At 39.1% G+C, this 19,887-nt stretch overlaps 1 protein-coding gene across 2 annotated transcripts in view; it reads right to left on the bottom strand.

Annotated features, from left to right (window-relative positions):
• LOC119744316 (msx2-interacting protein-like) overlaps positions 1-15,524 on the bottom strand; it is an 82,638-nt gene extending 67,114 nt beyond the window's left edge. Inside the window, exon 1 of one of the 2 annotated variants that reach the window (XM_038220185.1) lies at positions 14,464-15,524. In XM_038220185.1, the coding sequence (XP_038076113.1) occupies positions 14,464-14,555 (92 nt within the window). In that variant the 5' untranslated portion in view covers positions 14,556-15,524. The remainder of the gene's footprint in view (positions 1-14,463) is intronic. The other variant, XM_038220186.1, reaches the window with a different exon arrangement.
• Positions 15,525-19,887: the final 4,363 nt, after the last annotated feature.

Raw genomic sequence — 19,887 nt, 5'->3', positions numbered from 1 at the left:
CACAATGCAAATAAGTTAGAGTGATTTCCACTCTAAACCGTCTGGTTTCTAGTTTAATCTTTGGAATTTAGAGAGATGTACCGGTATGATTTTATTGTTCACCCTGAAAATAATAAGGGCGTACTTTTAAATCGAGCACGGTCCCTGAATCTGGAAGTATCTGCCACAACAAAACTTGATACACCAGGCCAGGCCTGCTGTGGGTAACATTTCGATCCCCTGGGGAGTAGCAGGAGGCCATTCTCAGAAGTTCTGCGACCTCAGGGGCCAGAACAAAAAGGCAGTACTACTAGTACACACACACACACTCACAACTGTAAACCTGTTAGACTGATGACAGAAACACCAGGGTTACATTTGTATATGGGCGAAGTTAAAGGGAATATACATCATTTGCTTTTACTGTAATTTTCAGAAATGGATGGAATTGGGGGGTTGGAAATATATAGCAAATATAGTTACACTGACTTTTTTGAGGTTTTGGGTTCGAAAATGCTATAAAAACCAAGAAAAACAATCATTTTCCTGTAGTCTGGTTCCCTGACTCCATATAAGAAGAAACAGAGCAGTTTACATACATTGGGAATTGTAAGGTAAGGGAACCAGTCTAGCTGGCTCGTACCCGTTCATAGGTTTGTAATCGATTGCAAACAAGTGCGATGGTCAATTGGAGCCAGTATTTGAAAAAAAAACCAGTTTTTTCCAACGCTGATCGGCCGATCAGCGTTGGAAATTGATCGAAAATACCACTTTTCTTGAAAATGACAGTATACCATTACTAGGTGCCATGATTTTACAGGATGCTTTACACTGTCATTCACTAACAGTCCAGCAAGGTATTTCAAAATTATTTGGTAGTTTTATTTTTTGATGTTTACAAATGTTGTATTTTCCCTTTAATAATTTTTTTTGGTTCGTGAGTCATTTTTTACCTTTAAAGGAGAACCTTCCCCCCCCCTCAAGTTTTTTTTAGGAGGATGAGATCATGAGGGCATATAATTTTGAAATGCAGGCAAGCTGGGACCTCATGGTATGGATATTATTACTCCCCTGAAAAGCACCAGCACCATCACATGCACTATAAATCATCTCTTATCATCAAGGTACTGAGACTGGCACAGTAGTCTGGAGTAATTGGGAAAAAAAATTGCAGGCATGATTTTCTCTGAATCCAAATTTAAACCAAGTTTCAATTTGGAAGACCTGGATGCCTTACAATCATGTATGCCTCATTATAAAATAACGAGCTAGGTTCTTTTTATTATGGCTTTAAAGTTCATGGCACCTACTGTACGTGCACAAAACAAGGTCCTTGTTATTTTCTGAAAACGTCCAGGGTTTATCCGGTGGTTAATGAGGTTCTATCCAACTAGGCCCAGAAAACACAGGTGTATCAAGGAGTTCTCAATTCATGGTGTTTCATCAACCGAAATAGGTTATACAATAATGTAGGCTTCTCACATGAATGGGTTTTGTTTTCATAATTAATCCCGATGGAGGAATAAGAGAATCCTAAAAAAAAAGGAGCCGGTGTAAAATTCTACAGCAGGTATTTTTACTCCAAGCAAAATAAGCAATGGAAGATAGAAACAATGACAACAAAAATTTGATATTTTAATAACAAGATATGGGAAAAGGTTTCTATTATTCTGAGGTTTATGATTTAAGGGGGCACCAACAGATAAAACATGATGACGACCGTGGATTTGGGTTCCCTAAATGTGAGGGCACCCACGATGATATAATATTACATACATACATACATACAAAATGTACATGTACCTGTACATAGTGTTTGTGGGTTTTGATGCAGCCTACACAATCCAATTTAATGTTCTTTTAAAGAACCACCAAAAAAAGCCCCAAAGACATAAGGTTTTAATCATTACTTGGCCTTCAGCTTTAGGCATCTAAATTTGGACCCCGAAAGTTGGTCCAATGTATGGTCTGACTGCCTTCCTGTATCAGAAAGTCAAAGCCTGAGACTGTTAAAATACCCTGCAGCCACATGACCTTTCCCCATCCTTCCTGCCCAACTTTGAACTACATGTACAACCCGAAAGATAGATGCTTACAATGTACACTATGTACATTTTATATGGTTCAAGCTTGTGAATGCATTTCTAACAAAATACCACAGCAATGAAAATCATTGACATTTCAGAATTGGGAATTTTTTTTCTGACAAACTAGACAAATCTCGGGGTTGACGCAGGGTTGAAAAACACGCATCGTTTCACACTTGAAGAATTTCAACCCTGTGTCAACCCTGCGTCAACCCCGAGATTGAGTTCGTCCCGGGTTGAACTCAACCCTGCTCCAGACCAGGGTTGAGATTTTCAATCCGGGTTGAAATTCTTGCCAGGGTTCAAAACAGTAGTAACTGAGCATGATAAGCTTGATTTGCACGAAACAAGTGTGAAACGATGCGGGGTTGAATGCAGGGTTGGAAAATAAAAAAAACTCAACCCGGGGCGGCACTTGGTTCCCCCAGGGTCGAGTTCAACCCGGGTTGAGAGGCTTTAACGTGAAAAGGCCTATTCCTGAAATCGTTGTGTTAAACCCGGGTCCAGCACGGACATTTCAGATAGTGTGAAAGGCCTTTGCAGATGTGGAGAGTTTATTCTATGAAATGTTCAACATGTATGCCCAACCACTCATTGCTTCATGTAATTTCCCTCCAGTGAGACAACATGAAACGTGTGGTTGGAAAAGAAACAACAACATTAAATTCAAAGAGCAAACATTCTTTGTATTGTGCCTTTGATAAAAAAGGAACCAGATTATAAAAAATATCTGACTGTTTAAGGAAGTGATCCTGATATATTAAGTGTTGATTGCATTCATGTAAAGGTCAAAAGTAATGAGGCATTCTGTAGCCTAGGCACTAGAGATATGCGTTGGTAGCACTCAAGAACAACAGTATGCGGATATGTACATTGTATTTCTTATAGCCCTGTGAAAAATGCTGGCATATTTTTGAGGCGCGACAGGGCTAAAGTAAACCTGTTATTTAACTCATTAGTACTTGTATTACACAACATTACCCTGTATTTACTCCTTGATCCATAAAACCATGCATGATGGGGCAGTTTTGGGCAGTATAAAGGAGTAACAGGCAGGGCAGTTTGGGGCAACAGGGGGTCGAATGGGTAATAGATGTAGTGGGCGATTTTGACAGAAGATGTTTAAAAGAGGCTTACAGATTTACCAGTACTGTGGTGCCTTTGTAAATATCAAATGGTACTTGTCACAATACATACCACGACCTCGTTATAAAAAAACGCAAACTCCAACTTACAACAATTCAACCTTTTTATGATTCCGAAAAAAAAAGTCAAGTTTGAACAGGTTATCTCTGTCCAAACTTCAGGGAAAACAGGATCCTATTGAAAAACTTTGGAATGGAACTATCTAGAAATAAAAAAAGATCTCTTTGTGTGTGGCCAGCCAGCACTTGAACATTGGTACCTTTGTGCAACTGATAATTTTTTTCTTTATCAAAAACTGCAAATCGTCTATGGTGAAGCAGTGGAAAGACTAAACAGGTCATACGCCATTCAACCTTCGCATGACAAATATATCTGGGATAAGTTATTTTATAAAGAAAGGGTAACTTTATTCTTGGATATTTCGCGGGGTAGGTTGCGGGTCATTAGCATCTTTATCAAAATGTAAAGTACACTGGGTCCGCTCCAACCTTTGTGTTACATCAAACACAAACACTGATATTGTGCAAAAGAAGAGCTTTTATACTGAAAGGGAAATACAACGAAAAGGGGAAAAAATCTTAACAAATACAGATCATCATCCAGTACAAATGGTAAAGATACAATTGCGGTTGAAACTATATGAGGGGGGGGGGGGAGTCGGGTTTGCGCATAGGTTACTTTCCTCGCCTTCCACTGCTTTGGCCCGTGTGCGATTCTTGTCCTGGTCCACATGTGGATTGGGTTTTCAGTCCCTACCTGATTCTGTGGGTTTCTCCAGAATATTCGTCTGGGGTTTCCTCCCACATCTAAAACTGTAATTTCTTCTCATTGTCTCCTCTCCACAGATTTGTTCAGGTTTTTGAGCTACAGTGCCTAGGGCGCTTTTGAGGAATCCTTGGTTCCATTACCACACACCACAAAAAAATTAAACATGACGAAAATAAAACATCTTAAATCCTCTTGTAACAAATCTCGGAAACACCTTTTGCACAAAACAAAAAGGCTGTGTTAAGCTTGCCAAGGCAACTAACGCCCAACTTATTTAAGTATCAATCTAAAATACTATAGAGTAACAGAGACAATACAGTAACAACATGTGACATTTTCGCCCGTTCCTAAATTTGTCCTGGTTCAGTGCCTAATTTAAACAGCCATTCAGCTTTAATTGACCTCTACAGAACTCAAATAGGGTCTAATATCTTTTCATTTTGGTAATTCACCCTCTATAACCAAGTGACCTTTCCATTTTTCTCTGACCTTTATATTTATTATTTTACGGCCTGGACTGTGAGTGGTGATATCTCAAGTAAAATCTTTGGGTCAAGGTAGCGTTGCACAGCAGCGCTAGCTAGAGACAGGCCCTAACCGCAATTCCTGCGGTGTGCAAGATTTTCAAAACAAAGGCTTTGATTTTGTTTTTTGTTTTTCAAGACAGGAAACAAAAGAAAACACTTACAGGAAGCTTTGTTCTAAGTGTTGCGCGATTTGCGAGTGTTGAGAATATTGTTTTTGTAGGTGGCAGTGTTTCTATTGAATTTGTTTTTGCTGTTAAAAAAAGAAGAAGAGAATTTAAATGGTCTAGTATATTTGTTTGTTTCGGTTCATATCACTTGATGAATCTTACTTTTAGGGTTCTATTCTATCGTTTGTTTTTAAGTGATTGGAATTATTCATGCGAACAAACTTCAGATGTGACCAACAGAATCGAAGACCAGTGTGAACAAAAGGTCTTTTGTCCCTGTTTGATCAACAACATTCTAAGAATGTCCCGGTCTTGGATGTCGTTGAATTCAGCGTCAACAGAATTGTGGTTTTCATGGGAAGATTTGATTGAATCTCTTTGCAGTTTTAAAGCCCAGGCAGTGCAAGACTAAACACGGATTTGATTTTTTCCCCCCAACTATACAGACAGGAAGTACATGTACTTCTTTATTACAAGCAGAAATAAAAGTCTATTTAAAAAGCAGAAAAAAAAGTCATGTACCCATGATTCACCGTGTACTGAATCATTCACACATGCACTTTAAATACATGCATCGGCTGGTACATGTACTTTTTCAATGTATCCAATGAAACATGAAAAAAACGCTGTGCACTTTCTCAATCAATGTGAAAGCAAAAATGTAAACACCCAACAAAGGATGTTTCACTTGACTTTTCCTGGTTCGTGATGCTGCCCAACACAAAGGAATGATACATGTGCCCGATGGCCAATTTTTCAGCCACAGGGCGTTCATGGCACGGCCACAGTCGAAAATGTGTCCATTACAAACTGTGAACAGCTCCGAACAAAGAACATGAGTCTTTCTTTCTTTTCCTCTCTCTCTTTCTCTTTCTAGTCTCTGACTCTCGGAGGAATTTCATCCAGCAGGGAATGAGCCACTGGCTGTCAAGGAAAGTGGTAATGAAAACCTCTGATGGATTTCTTTGTTCGTAGCCAGATGCAGAAAAGGGAAAGAAAAAAAAAAATTAAAAAAAAAATTATACATAGATCCAAGCGGCATTTCCACAAGCATGAACAAATGTTTCGAAGCCTTCAGAGCGATGAAGAGTTATTCCTGTATAATTGATTGAAGTCTTAAGTGGGGATTGTCGGGGGTATACATCATCGTCTTTGTGTTCGCTCATCTGCTGTAACAGAAAAAAATGGCTGGAGCAGTGTTAAATTGAATCCTTAAAGTGATGCGCAATCGTTAGGCCGTACAAATAAACACTTCAGCCAGCCATATTATATGTAGGTGTAGGTTGAAACTGCCCAACCTAGAACCGGTGCCCTGCACACTTGGCAACGATTACCAGTTTCGTAACTCGACCTTTGAATTCATTAACATTTAATTAGGCCCGTTAATGCACTTTTGCCGGAAAACGACAATTAGTACTGGTTATATTTTTTTTTCCTAATAACTAACAGCGTATAATTATCAGTCACTTATACTTTGTTATTTATATACAAACACATCTGCCGAGCCCTTGCTCAGTTTTTCTTCTTTTTTTTTCTTTTTTTTGAAGTATGTGTCACTGTTAATGGCAAACCAGCTCGTGGACTCTAGTCATGCAATGGATAACTAAGCCGAAATATCAAAGTTCACATCATCAGTGTTTATTTTTTCGCCAGCCTTATCGCGGTTGGGGACAGTCCGTGCGCACAGGATGCAGGGACAAGGCAGGGACAGATTGGCTATCTGAAGGGATGTATGTTCCCGATCCTGGCACGGTGCCAGCAGCCGAGGGGAAATGCAGAAAAAAAAAGAGAGAGGGGAAAAAAAAAGGAAAAAAAAAAAACAAGAGCGAAACAAACGTGCTCGGTGTGTATTTGATTAGTATTGATGGATCGGCCGGGACATTTCTCCTGCTCGCTTTTAATATCCGCGGACCAAATTCTAACTTAATACGGCAAACCCAAATGGAGAAATTGTATTCTCCAAAATAAGTGTGCCAGTGCCTTTTTTTATTATCAATATGGCATGGCGATGTACACACACGCACATGTATTTTTTTTTCACTATCACTGTATTGGATATATACAGACTACATAAGTTTATATCTTACAATTTGCACGACTCATAGTACACATGAACTGATGTAGGTTTATGCCAATAATCTAAATAGAATGCAATAATGTGCCCTTCCACCCCCCCCCCACCCAAAAATATATCCTTTGCCCCTAGGTTAACAACATTATTTTAAAAAAGAAAATCAGTCAAATTATGGTGTAAAAATAAAATGTGCTTCAAAAGAATTATAGGAAAACAGTAAATGAAAATGAAATCGCCTGAAACACAATCTTCTCTACAATTTCTGCTTTCGTATTTTAGGCTGGTCTGCCTTGCTACATGTAAATAACTCTGTATGTCAGTAAAGGTACTTAGTATGCTAAAACATAGGTCAGAATATCTTGAATGCCAAACAGTTGATGTTGCAAATTCCCAAATGAGGTTTGGACAAAATCTTCCGCTCCCCAAATAAGCAGAGAAGACCGAAGAGACTACAAAGCTCATTTTCACAGCGTGCTAAGCCAGAGAGCGGTACAGCCTTGCAAGATATCCCCCCCCCTTCTCTCTCCTAGTCCAGAGACAACACAACCAGGGAGGCTGAGGGATTGAGATGGAGATGAGAGAGAGAAAAAAATTCCAGGGCTGCAGTAATTTACAGCGCGCTGGCTGTTTCTGAAAACAGCGGCCCGCATGGACTGAGAGATCACGGCCTACATGTATAATGGCACCACACCCGTCCAACAGTCAGTCCCAGGCAACTGGTGATTGTTAAATTTGTCCTTGCTGCAATATCAATATTGTTATGGAGTGCCATTTCTAGTGCCTAGATGACCGTACGTACATTACATGTACATGTACGTACAGGTACATACATAGAAGGAACAAAAAATGTTGACCGGTGCCTCGATTGAAAAGTTGCTGTCTGAATGACATTATTGTACCTTTCATGAAAATTTATGTGATAAATGCTACCCCACACAAACTTAAAGTTTCACATTTCAGTTCACAAACAGTAATTATTGCAATTTATAATTTGTTGTCAGAAAGCATCGGGCGTTTCAACTTTCATTACATTGTACATTGTGTACATGATCTTTTCCATAAATGTACACATTCCATAAATGTACATGTACATGTTTTAACAAACTGCAACAAAAGTTAGTTTCCGTTTAGGATTTTTTTGTAAACCATAACAAGGTTTTATTCTTACAGGCCTACTATTCACTGACTACCCCCCCCCTTCCCTTTAATATGCAAAAATGGAAGGAGCAGATACATGTATGTGACCTGTCTGTAGTTCACTGCAATAAATCCTGTTGTTTGATACAGGTGTAGGCACTGTTCCAAGCTATATATCACCCCATCGCACGCTATTGTCGTTGACGCACACAGTAAACTGCACCGCATCAATTATGCATGATCGATCATGAAAATCCCTCTATTCTGCCTCATCATGCTCATGTGACCGGGGACTCTGTAAACACGGCAACTGCAGTTTTGTATTGACAGTCTTTTCCTTTCTTTTCTTTGCTTTTCTTTTCTGTCTTTCTGATGCCCGTTCACAATGGATACGTGGGGGCTTTTCATCCATATGTTGCAGTCTTGCAGAGTCAAAACCTGCACAGGAAAAAGACCTGCGTCATGTCACAAACGCTGCCTGGCATAATGCTGTTGACTTTATGCATTATGAATATGCACACAATACTCATGACAAACTAAACTGCACACGCTTCCATAATCCCTCAATTATTGGAAGAAAAAAAACAATTTACGCATCCTGCTTATATTGTTAGGTATTCTTTGAACTATTCCAGATGACTATTTCCATGTAATAAATGAAGCATTAAAATACAACAGTCTGGGCAAATTATATACCATAAAGTGTTAATATTGTCTTTGAAAAAAAAAATAATTGAATTCCCAAGTGACGTTTCAGATGTTGACTTACAGATATTTATTTGTATGAATAAATTGTGTAAAAACATCATTTCCCCCCCCCCCTCCCCCTCTTTTTCCTCTACTTCTACACTAAACAATTTGCTAAAGGTTGCCCAAGGTAAATTCCAAAACATAAATTTGGATTACTTTTTAAAAATTTCCATCTTGATTTTAAAAGGTAACCCCAAGTTTGTCTCAAAGAATATCCAACTCCTCAAAATATTTGCCAAACTTAGCAAATCTCAGAGAAATTTACAGTGATCTTGGGCGTACGTTGATGCAAAGGAAATGAAACAACTAAGCTCTAATACATCCAAGTATGGACCTGATTTTCACGTGAAGATTGTACTGGTTTATGCACAGAGTTTAAGTCAAGTCGTGCAAATTTCAGGCCATACACGTTGCAAACCGGTACGCATACACAATAAGTCCCTCCCACTATGGCTTCTGTAAGCTGGCACCTACCATTCACGCACGGAGTCTATGTGCGGCGCTAGCCACAAACTGCAGTTTGGCTTCATACATGTACAATGTATAGATACGGAGCAAGAAAAGTGCTACCTGTACTTTTTAACCCTATGACAAAACAAAAAAACAACACTCATCCAAGTGAGTGAAGTGACTCACACATTTACCCCGGAGTGCTACGACCATTTTCTTTTTTAGGAAACCCATAATTTGCCAGCTGAGCAACCTGCAAGCTTCCCACAGTGAGAGCCCAAACGCAATCCCCTTGTGTGACTAAAACAAAACCACAAAATAATTTTTTAAAAAGACCAGGCAAAAACAACTGGTTGGTCGTAATTGAAAACAGGAGTATTGGAGGGAATTTCTGAGTTGGCGAATTTTTTTTTAAAAAAGGCCTTCAAATTTGAAATATTGAAGCAGACATTACGGGCTAATCCAGTTCATATGCAGTTTGCAGCAATATACATATATTGTGGACAAAAAATCATCGAACCCCACGATTAAATAAACACTATGCTGCATGTAAAGTTGTAATGTAATGTACATAGTTTTACAAAACTGAGTGTACTTATATAAACTTTCATTCCACTTTTCTTGAACAGTACATTGTGACTTGAGAAAATTAATTTCTGAACATATATGGACATTACCTACACGTATGCAAATAGTATGATTGGCATTTAATGCCAATGTGCACAATATATAACGTGAACAATACTTAAATGCAGTGCCTGCTAAGAGAAGATCTCCACTCCCTAAAAAACAACACTGCCCTAGTACTACAAGTAGGGTGAGCAAATTCTAAGCACACCCCTAATCCCTTCACAACAGCCCTAGCCCTGTGACTGGGCACCACAACAAAGCACCCCAGGACAAAAGGGTAACCAAAGGTGGGGAATAGAGAACAAAATCCCCTAAACATGTCCCTACTTGGATTTTTTTTTTTTACGGTTTTTAAAGGTCTGTAGCCAAGCCAACTTACAAAAGAATGCAAACTACAAAAGCAGGCATCTGTGAATAGGAAGCCCAACCAGTAAGGGATAATGGATTAGGCTCACAATAACCTCTCACCTTGTTTTGAGAAGGGAAATGTGTTTAAACCCAAAGAAAGAAAAAAACCTTGGTCATTCTGGATTCTCCCACTTTATTAAGTAGGTAAGATTACACTAGCAAAAAAATCACCTGGGGGAGTTTTGTCTGGCTGTCAACAGCAACTTGCTTGAAATTAAGTGCGAAAAACACTCTGCTCAGCAGGAAGGATTATTACAGTAATTCTGTGTGGTTAATTACAAACAAGCTGCTCATTAACAGCTCTTGTCTTATCCATTGTTCTTTAATAAAACTGACAAGCCAAGGCCAGGATTTACACCTTAGGGTTTATTTTTTTCAAAGCTGTTTAATCTGTCCAGGGTGACAAGTATGTGCCAACCTAAATCATAAACAGTGCGAAGTCCCAGTTGCAGTAATCATGGAGCTATAAAGAACCATGCAGTAATGCAGTGGTCGTGCTAGTTTCTTGTATTTCTGTCGTACTTTTCACTTTTGTTTTCACTTTTTGGACAATATTTTTCCTGCTGTACTTGGAAAAAAAGTTACCAACATTGGGTATTCAAGGAACTGTGTTTCTGTACCATCAGTGTTATTAAAAGGTCACCAATATACACATCCTTTCTTTTCATGAAATTCTACATGGTGTATGAATTTATAATAAGGCCTCATACAATTCTATTGCCAGTTGAGCATCGAAAATGCAACGCCACAATCATATGAAATTTTAATTTTTAATAAACCACGGATGGTTCTGCTCTACTCACACACCGATAATTTGCCAACATCATCCCACTGTGAAAGTTGCCTCAAAATTTGGGAACATGTATTTTTTCTTTTGTTGGTTTTATTCCTCCTTGTTCGTAACCAAGGTTATTGGCATAAGCAACCCAAGAAGACACACTTGAGCAGCTGGTAATTTGCCAAAAAAAAAGAAATTTTGAATGTGATGCAGCTTGAATTAGTAGCAGGCGGCTGGTAAATTTACTACAACATTACAGCTTTTTACACATTTATTTTTTCTTTCTTTGCAGCAGGCTTCACTTTTTCTTTTTATTAAAAAACACCCAATTTAATTTTACACACAGATGATAAAATGAATATTTATTACCAAGGCCAAAAAAAAATTCTGCTTCCAATTACATGGCATTTGAAAATAAGGTAGGTAGGTAGGGACAATTCTTTTTGCCAATTTTTTGTGTGTACTATCATATGGAGGTGTCTGCGTGTAGTCAAGGGTAAATGGTAGAAATTGATTGCATTTTGTTCTCATTTTTCCCATAAAAAAAAATTGGGCAGGGGCTGTCAGAATAGGGTAGGTAGGGAAACTGGAAGCAGAACCCTTTTTTTTTTTTGGCCTAAGGACCGGTAGGGGTATGGACACAATTTTTACATTTTCTGATCAGGACGGGGTAAGAAAAACTATAAAAGTGTATCATTTAGTTACAGAATTTAAGGATTTACATGATGTATGGGAAAGTCATCATATGGGAAGGCTCCACATGTTGTGATGTTGTTTCTCACGATACAAACTATGAGTCATCTTTTGGTTAATATTTGAAATCTGGGGGAATTTTTTCCCCTTGGTTTTTTGGTTGGTCTACGAATTAGCCCAATGCATGTAAACAGATAAGGCTTGGTTTTTTTTTTAAGAATTTGTTATTCTGCTATGCGCCAAGGTGCTAATGGTGATATGCTTTCTTGGAATTTCTGCAGGTACAAGCGGTTGGATTTGAGGGGGTGGGGGTGGGAGTAGGTCTATGAATAAATGTGACTGTACATCACACATGCAGCATGTGCAAGCATGAAGCATCAATAAAATTTAACATGGTTCATGTGTGTGCATTTAAATTGGCAATTTCGGGCTCAGGAAAAATGAAGTCATGGTTTTTTGGTGTAAATTTCAACACTTTCATACCAATCTAAACTGTAAATGTTTTTTTTTAGCAGGTATTTTGCTGTATTTTGACCTATTTTTATACATATTTTAATATTTTATCCTCTCCTATGGAGATTTTGTTGGAAAAAAATTCTTCAAGGCAACAAGAACTGTATGTCACAAATTTCAAAACTGATTTAAAAAAATAAAATAAAAGAGCATTAGGACAGTTTTCCATGTGTGAAAGGGAATATGGGAATCTAAATGTTTTACTGATTTGATTTTTTTTTCTCTAAGTAATTTGTCGGATATTGGATTGAGTTCATTTTCTGCCAAATAGCCTTCCAATACAATTTATCCATAGTTTACAAGCATGCAAATCGTAGCATGAAGAATGAATGCATATCGAGTACATAGATGGAGTGCAATGAATACACCATATAGTATGAAATACTGCTGGTATCGTGCTTTGAAATACACACAGATGTTAAAGAAAATGCCATTAAAAGTTATTTCCCATCAGTTCAACACGAGTTTGAAACTTGTCCATGCATAAAAATTGATATCGCACTTGTGCAATAAACATGCAAAATACAGATACTAGGCTGAACAGGGGAAAATGGACAAAAAAGAAAATACTTTGGTGTTTTTTTTTATCCTCTGACTCAGTTTGGGTACTTAATTTGTTAACTTCTAAAAATCTGCAAAAAATACTTTAAAAAATAATAAAACAATGCCTACACTGTGCTCACGTCATGTTGCCATTTCTTCCAATTTGCTTTGATACCTTTGCAACTTGCACGATCATTTCACAGATTTTAATATCCTTATTTTTTCAACTGTTTTTTTTTCACTAAAAACTAGGCCCTAGATTGCTTTACAATGTTTTTTTAATGAAAACGAACCAAGAGTCTTAAGTTTACTGATTCAAAGTGGGTGTGAAACATTTGACTTGCTAAATTTGCAATATTTTCTTTTCAAATATGGATACTTTTTATGATTGGATCAATGAAATTTGGATGATTTTTTTTTAAATCCAAAATCAAGGAAAGAATAACTTTTTTCTTCATATATCATCGCAAAAATGTTGAAAAGACAAGAATCTGAGACTGACCACTGAGAAACATTTCCAATTTTGTTAGGAAATATTTAGAATATTTTCATAGGCCTACTGACTGTACTCAACTACTGAAGTGGCGTCTGGTTGTCTGGATACTACATTTTTGCCCAAAATCAAAATGCGACATTTTAGTCAGAAATGACTTAGGTTTGGCCTAGTCCTGGCCCTGGGGAAATTAAAGGGAATATACAACATTTGCAAACATCGAAAAATAAAACTACCAAGTTTTTGCGAAATACCTTAATAGGATGTTGGTAAATGACAGTCTAAAGCATCCTGTAAAATTATGGCACCTGGTATACTGTCATTTTCAAGAAAAGTGTTATTTTTGTATCAATTTCCAACGCTGATCGGCCGATCAACGTTGGAAACAACTGGCTTTTTTTTCAAATACTGGCCCCAATTGACCATCGCACTTGTTTACAATCGATTACAAACCTATGAACGGGTACGAGCCAGCTAGACTGGTTCCCTAACCTTACAATTCCCCAATGTATGTAAACTGCTCTGTTTCTTCTTATATGGAGTCAGGGAACCAGACTACAGGGAAATGATCGTTTTTCTTGGTTTTTATAGCATTTTCGAACCCAAAACCTCCAAAAAGTCAGTGTAACTATATTTGCTTTATATTTCCAGCCCCCCAATTCCAACCATTTCTGAAAATTACAGCAAAAGCAAATGATGTATATTCCCTTTAAACAAATCCAAAGCACAAAATATTTTTGCAAAAGAACCATTAAAAATGTAAACAAATGTCTGAACACATGTCCACAAATACAGCACAACTGCTACTACCGCTAACCCAAATGTACGGCATTTGTGAAAAGAACTTCAGAATTCAATTTACAAGCCCCAAAACTGCTTAAAAAATGAAATGGTTAAATCACTGTGACTACACTGTACATTTATGGTACAAATTGTACGTACAGCAGCATAGATGTATGCACAGTGCACACGCACATCACGAGCAGACGATGAAATCAAGCCATGTTTTTTTCAAGTGTAAGGGGCAAACACCCCTTAAATTTTCCTTTTGGGATGGGTGTTATATCCTCAAAACATTCGATATAAATTCCCTGGACATCTGCGGTAATTCCTATGGGGCTGCAAGGTGTGTATGACTCCACCAAGGGTGTGTAATTCCGGGAAAGGATCGCAGGGCCCCTGCGTAAAAATCCTTGCTTCGGACATCGCCATTTCTTTTCGCAGCGTTGGCATCGCAGCACACACACAACACACCGGCGGGTGAGTGTTTGCTTCTGTATCTCCGCATACATGCACTCAACCCACCGACGAAATACTCACCGTTTCAAATGCTCTTTTATTTTCTCCTCGCGGATATTATCCGGTAGATTCCCAACCCAGAGGTGCCTGGTCTCCCGCACCATGCTGGCCATGGGTTAGATCCCAGTAAAGCGTCCAGCAGTCGCTGAAATCCCGGCTAGAAATCCATGAAAACATTCGGTCACTTCGTCGTGGCTGTGAGTGAAAAATGGTGTCTCCCTCTTATATTGCCGGTGACGTCATCCCTAACACGCACACTACTGCTGTACTGCATGCGATATGCATAGTGCTGTACTGCATATCCACGATATGCACACATTGAATACGCGCACTGGCGCTACTTGGTATGAATCATGGGATATGTTGATCAAGTTCGTGTTAAGAGCTACATTTTGTCTCTCCGCCGCACACCCCAAAAATGGATTAAATTATACCACTTTTACCAGGATTTTTATATTTAAAAGACCACCATGCTAATACGGATATATTCCTGCGGCACCTCGCACTACTTCCGTGTGGATTTACGGTGTTTTCGGTGTCGAAAATGGGTCGCATAGGTGAACCGTTTTCTCGTTCGGGGCGCCACCTCCAGTTACAACAATGGCGGAATATAAAATAGACGACATGGTTTCTTTGTGGACGCTTTATATTAAACCAGTAATAAACCAATTATGCCACCCAGTTTTGGATAACCAAATACCCTTAATACGTTGAGGATATAATACCGAGTATCGTCCCATCAATCAAAGGCGGAAAATGGGAGCATATCGGGGGAATTTACTTAGGCAAAAATTGTTCATTTGCGCTGATGAACAAAGAAGGTTATGGTGACCTCGTCACGTTTGCCGCCTAAAAAGCTCCATAGAGTTACGTGTGTGTAGACGAGCTGTACGCACAGAGTGTACGTGTATCATTACGTGGCGTTGCAACAAGCGGCTGAAGGTTTTTGGGTGTGTCACTTCAGCGCTCAGTGGTAATTGCATGCTTTGTATTTAAATGTGATTCAGTTAAAGAGTTATTGTGTTTTATCTCGTCTTCCATCTAATTATCACGAACAAAAGTAGGTATGGAGGGCCCAGTGTTAATGTTATGTTGATTTCGGGGATTCTCGATAAGAGGACCTTTCCCATTTTCTAATGTGTTTTATTATATTGTGGAGTTGGCCCTATGGCATGCCGATCTTTCAGCATATGCTTCGAAAGATGTCTGATTTGAAAAAAAAAAGGTTTATTATTATCAGGTTTACGGTAAAAATATTTCACGAAAGGGTTTGTATATGTTGCCTTTTAATTTTAGTGCTTGCAAAAACATCATTACTTAGAATAGGCGTATATGACAATGCTGATTTTTCACCGGCCCGAAAAAAAAAAAAAATTTATATACATCAGGTGAGCTTTATCAGACCCCCGTATTCTGTCCAATCGTAAGTTTGATCATGGAGGTACAATTGAACGAATATCACGTGAAAATCTGTGGAATTGTGAGTGCAGGGTTAAAGGTTCACTACTAATGAAACATCATTAACAACTCCATTTTATCGGGCGGAGATTCAGCGCTGGTCTATATACATTGTAGCATAAAAGAAGATAGAACTTCCGCTGATAAATTGGGAAAAAAATAGCAGTTGCCAATCGCCATTGGCCAAACTCTTCTTGACTACAGAAAGCCGAGCCAGAATTTCAACCAACCCCGATCAGCGACGGTCGGGAAAAAAACATGCGATACTTCTTTTATTAAATTCACGTGACTCAATGTGTGCACAAGTAGTCGCTATCCACGCACGCACCCTGTGCCCTACTCATCAAGCCTAGCTAGCTAGATAACCAGCCCTGGATGGAGAACTGAATCATAACAAAATGGAAAATTTCTGGCGCGGTCGGGGGGGGGGGGGTACTTGAGTGAATGTGTGCCGTTTGTGTGTGATGTGGCGCGCGTGGGCGGGAATTTTATCTGTTTGTCAGGGACCGTCTCGAAATGGCGCTGACCGCAGAATTAAAGGGATGTCATTAAAGTGTGCAATGCGCAAATGTGGGTGCAACGTGGAGGATCTGCGCACCTATTGATTGATTGGCCAAGCACAGGTTGGTACGCGCGGTTGAGAGGTCAATTAATAAAATTGCATGATGTAAGCGCAATTTTGTGCGTGTACATTGGATCGGATGGCAGCAGGCAGGTTTATATTGTGTTGGCAGAAATAGGAATCAATATGTTACTTTTCTGTAGATAGATGTGTGTCGGTGTGTTGGCATGAAACTAAATGAGTTTCGCTAATGGCACCGATTCCTTAAAACGTGAGCACATGCATAAATACGGTGGTATTAATATATTATATCGGTGTCGCATGAAAATCAGACTCCTAAATTCACGCTACACATGGGCTTTGCTTTCCGTTTTGATATTACTACAGTATAATGCATTGGACCAAAAATGCACTATGTGCGGACCATGCAATTGCAAGTACGCCATCACAAGTGCCCACGGAGGCCCTCGTCAATGGCGAAAACAGTTCAGTCATGGGCAGTACTCGCTGTGTAGTTTGTACAAAGTTGGTACATGTACAGTGTTCTGCAAATCATGTGCTTCCATTTCGCTTCGGAATGGACGGTGGACCGTGCAAGATGGATTAGGCCATGCTGTCGCCTGGCCTTGGCGATGTTATCTGCCACGTCCCCTGGGAGAATAACATTCTTGTCTGAAAAGAATCATGTGACATTACATGGCGTGCGTGTCAGCGAACTCGGCAAGCTTTGCCAGCAGGCGTAGCCTACATGATGAATGCAAAACGTTATGTATGCTATGGCGGATGGCCAGACATTTTACATGCGAAAGCGTCTTAGAGATCAACAAAACACGGTTCAATTGTTAATCTTCGCTAAAAACACTGCCACCACATAAACGTATGTTGCCGATTGAGAGTTTCTGCTATTTTGTCATTTTTGTCTTGCAGGCAACTTAACACAAATATTACATGTACATGTACTTGTCTTTTTTAATCTCTCAAGAGGCAATGCCTCGGTATGCAGCATCGTTTGAGCAATGTCATCTTGTGGACAAAATGAAACATACTCATAGACAACAATAATCATTCATTTACTTTCATCTATGTCGCAATACATGGAAATGGACTCGAGAGTTTTTAAGCTCCCGGATTTCATGACATATTGGCTCGTGACGGGTAATTCCAGAATGTGTCATGTTTGTAACTTGGCCCGAGAATGTTCTCCCGTCATAGCCGAAGCTCGCAGTGGGGAGTGCGGTACATGATTCTATAAGAGATGACATCATATCCGGGTATATCTTTTGGCCAATCGGGTAACCAGGCCGATATTCACGCTCGCCGGTGATTGTGATGTGATATAAGCCGACTGACGCGGTGATATATTCTGCCTATCCCCCAGGGACGGTCTCGTGCGCCGGCCGGCCCACGGGAGATAGGCCTACGAGAGAGCCGGATTACTAATTATAATTTTCCGAGCGCGGGATATGTGCGCGAAGCCCGCTAAACTAAAGCGAGATCTAGGTACCCATTAATAAAGAAGACGCCCTCACCACCACCACCCCTTGCAAGAAACGAATATGGGAAAGCAAAATGCTTGCGGACAAAAATTAAGTTTGTTAAAAGTATCCGCGGAAATCAATAATTTAATCAGTAGAGGTCGAAATGATTACATTACATGAACTATATTACAGTGCCCTCCGTGGATGGACATTAAGTCGCGTAATATCACGCAATTTAAAGTGCACGTAATGTCGAATTTTTATTTGGTATCTTTTATGTAATGGAAAAAAATCTACTTTTTTCCCTATTTTGGACGGTTTTTTTTACATTCTGAAATACATGTATATTTCGGGTTGTTTTTCCGCTCATAACGTAAAGATACGCCTGACTTATTGTCGGGCTGCAACAAAAATCGAAATTTGTAAATGGGTTTTCATCTCAATGGTTTTTTCTTTTTTCTGATTTCCGAAAGTATACATACTTTTTCATGATGTAAAAAAAAAAAAAAGCTTTCTTATTAAGCATGGGATTGACTTTGAAATATCCTCAAATTGTAAACATCATACATAATATACCGACTTGTCTCAATATCTAAAAGTGTATTTTGTTCCACAAACTTTCCGCTTTTTCATGCTGCAAACAGCGGTGGAAACAAATGCATCCTGAAGGTTTTCCCCCAGAGTGTAGAATACTCGTTTCGGGGAATGCTAGCCTTTTTTTATTACGCATCCTGGTCCAGATTTTTTAGAAATTCAGTAGACAATAGCATTTCACTTTCAACCTGGACATAAAAATAGACTTTTTTGTTCTGCATAAGAAATATTGAAAGGATAAATATAATTCGCGCTCATCGGAATGGCATGCGGTGCGCGATAACAGCATATGGCAGATATCTAGCGAAATAACCTTTGCGCCTAGTGGATGGAGGACCACGAAGAGGAATACAGCACTACGGCGTTCGATAAAAATGGCGTCGACCGTGTCATCAGATGATCATTTGCTGGAAGAATCCAAGTGCAGATTTAATTGGGGATTCTTTGGATAGCACACCGCCCCCTTCCGTCACACCAATGTCATAATTTATAGCCTACATTACAGGCCTAGTACTACTACTGAAAAACAAATTACATCATTTTCTCTTCTGAAAAAACAAAAGGTCGGAAAATAAAGGTTTACTGCTAAAGGCCTTTGGTTTCTGCATGTTTTCAACACCTCGGCCAACCCCTTTAAAATAAAACCTGGATCCGACTCTGGAAGCACGCCCTTCTCTTCAACAACGCGTGCTGGTGTTAGCTAGCCGCTGGCATGGCTGAAATTAACTTACAGTAATCCAGTTCAAATCCCATGTTCAAGTTGAACGTTTTATGACTAGGTGTGAAGTTGTTTCAGTTTTCTCAACTGAACTTCAGTGAAAAATCACCCGTAATTTATGCACGTAAAGCACAGATCTTGTGTTCGACACGCTTTCCATTTCAAGGCTATTTTTAGTTGGGCCTTACAAAAAGTATGGTCATCTCATTTCTGTCCGTGTAATGAAAATTGATAAAATTGATAACATGTAAATACAAAAATGTAAGTGGTTTCCAAGGCCGGTATGTACATGTATGTTTTATAGCTCCATGATTGAAGTAAGGTCAAGCCACAAAGAAATCTGAAAGTGTGCGAACGCACGAGTCTCGAGTACATGTTACTACACGTAGGCGTTATATGGCGACTTCGCTTGTAAACAACAGAGGGCTCACTTCATATTTTGCATAACACCACATCGCTCAGCCGAGTTGAGGCTAAGGCGATTACGCTTGAAATCAACATTGGTTTTATGTCCAGAATTTGGGAAAGGTTTCAACACAATTAAAGTCTTAAAATAAAACCACAACGGGAAACTGACTAGGTGCATATAAAAACAATTTTAAAGTGGAACAAAGAAATTGATTGGTAACGGGGTT

The sequence above is a fragment of the Patiria miniata genome, unplaced genomic scaffold, assembly GCF_015706575.1.
Source record: "Patiria miniata isolate m_02_andy unplaced genomic scaffold, ASM1570657v1 HiC_scaffold_7, whole genome shotgun sequence".
NCBI lineage: Eukaryota > Metazoa > Echinodermata > Asteroidea > Valvatida > Asterinidae > Patiria > Patiria miniata.
This window is presented reverse-complemented; position numbering and strand designations above follow the sequence as displayed.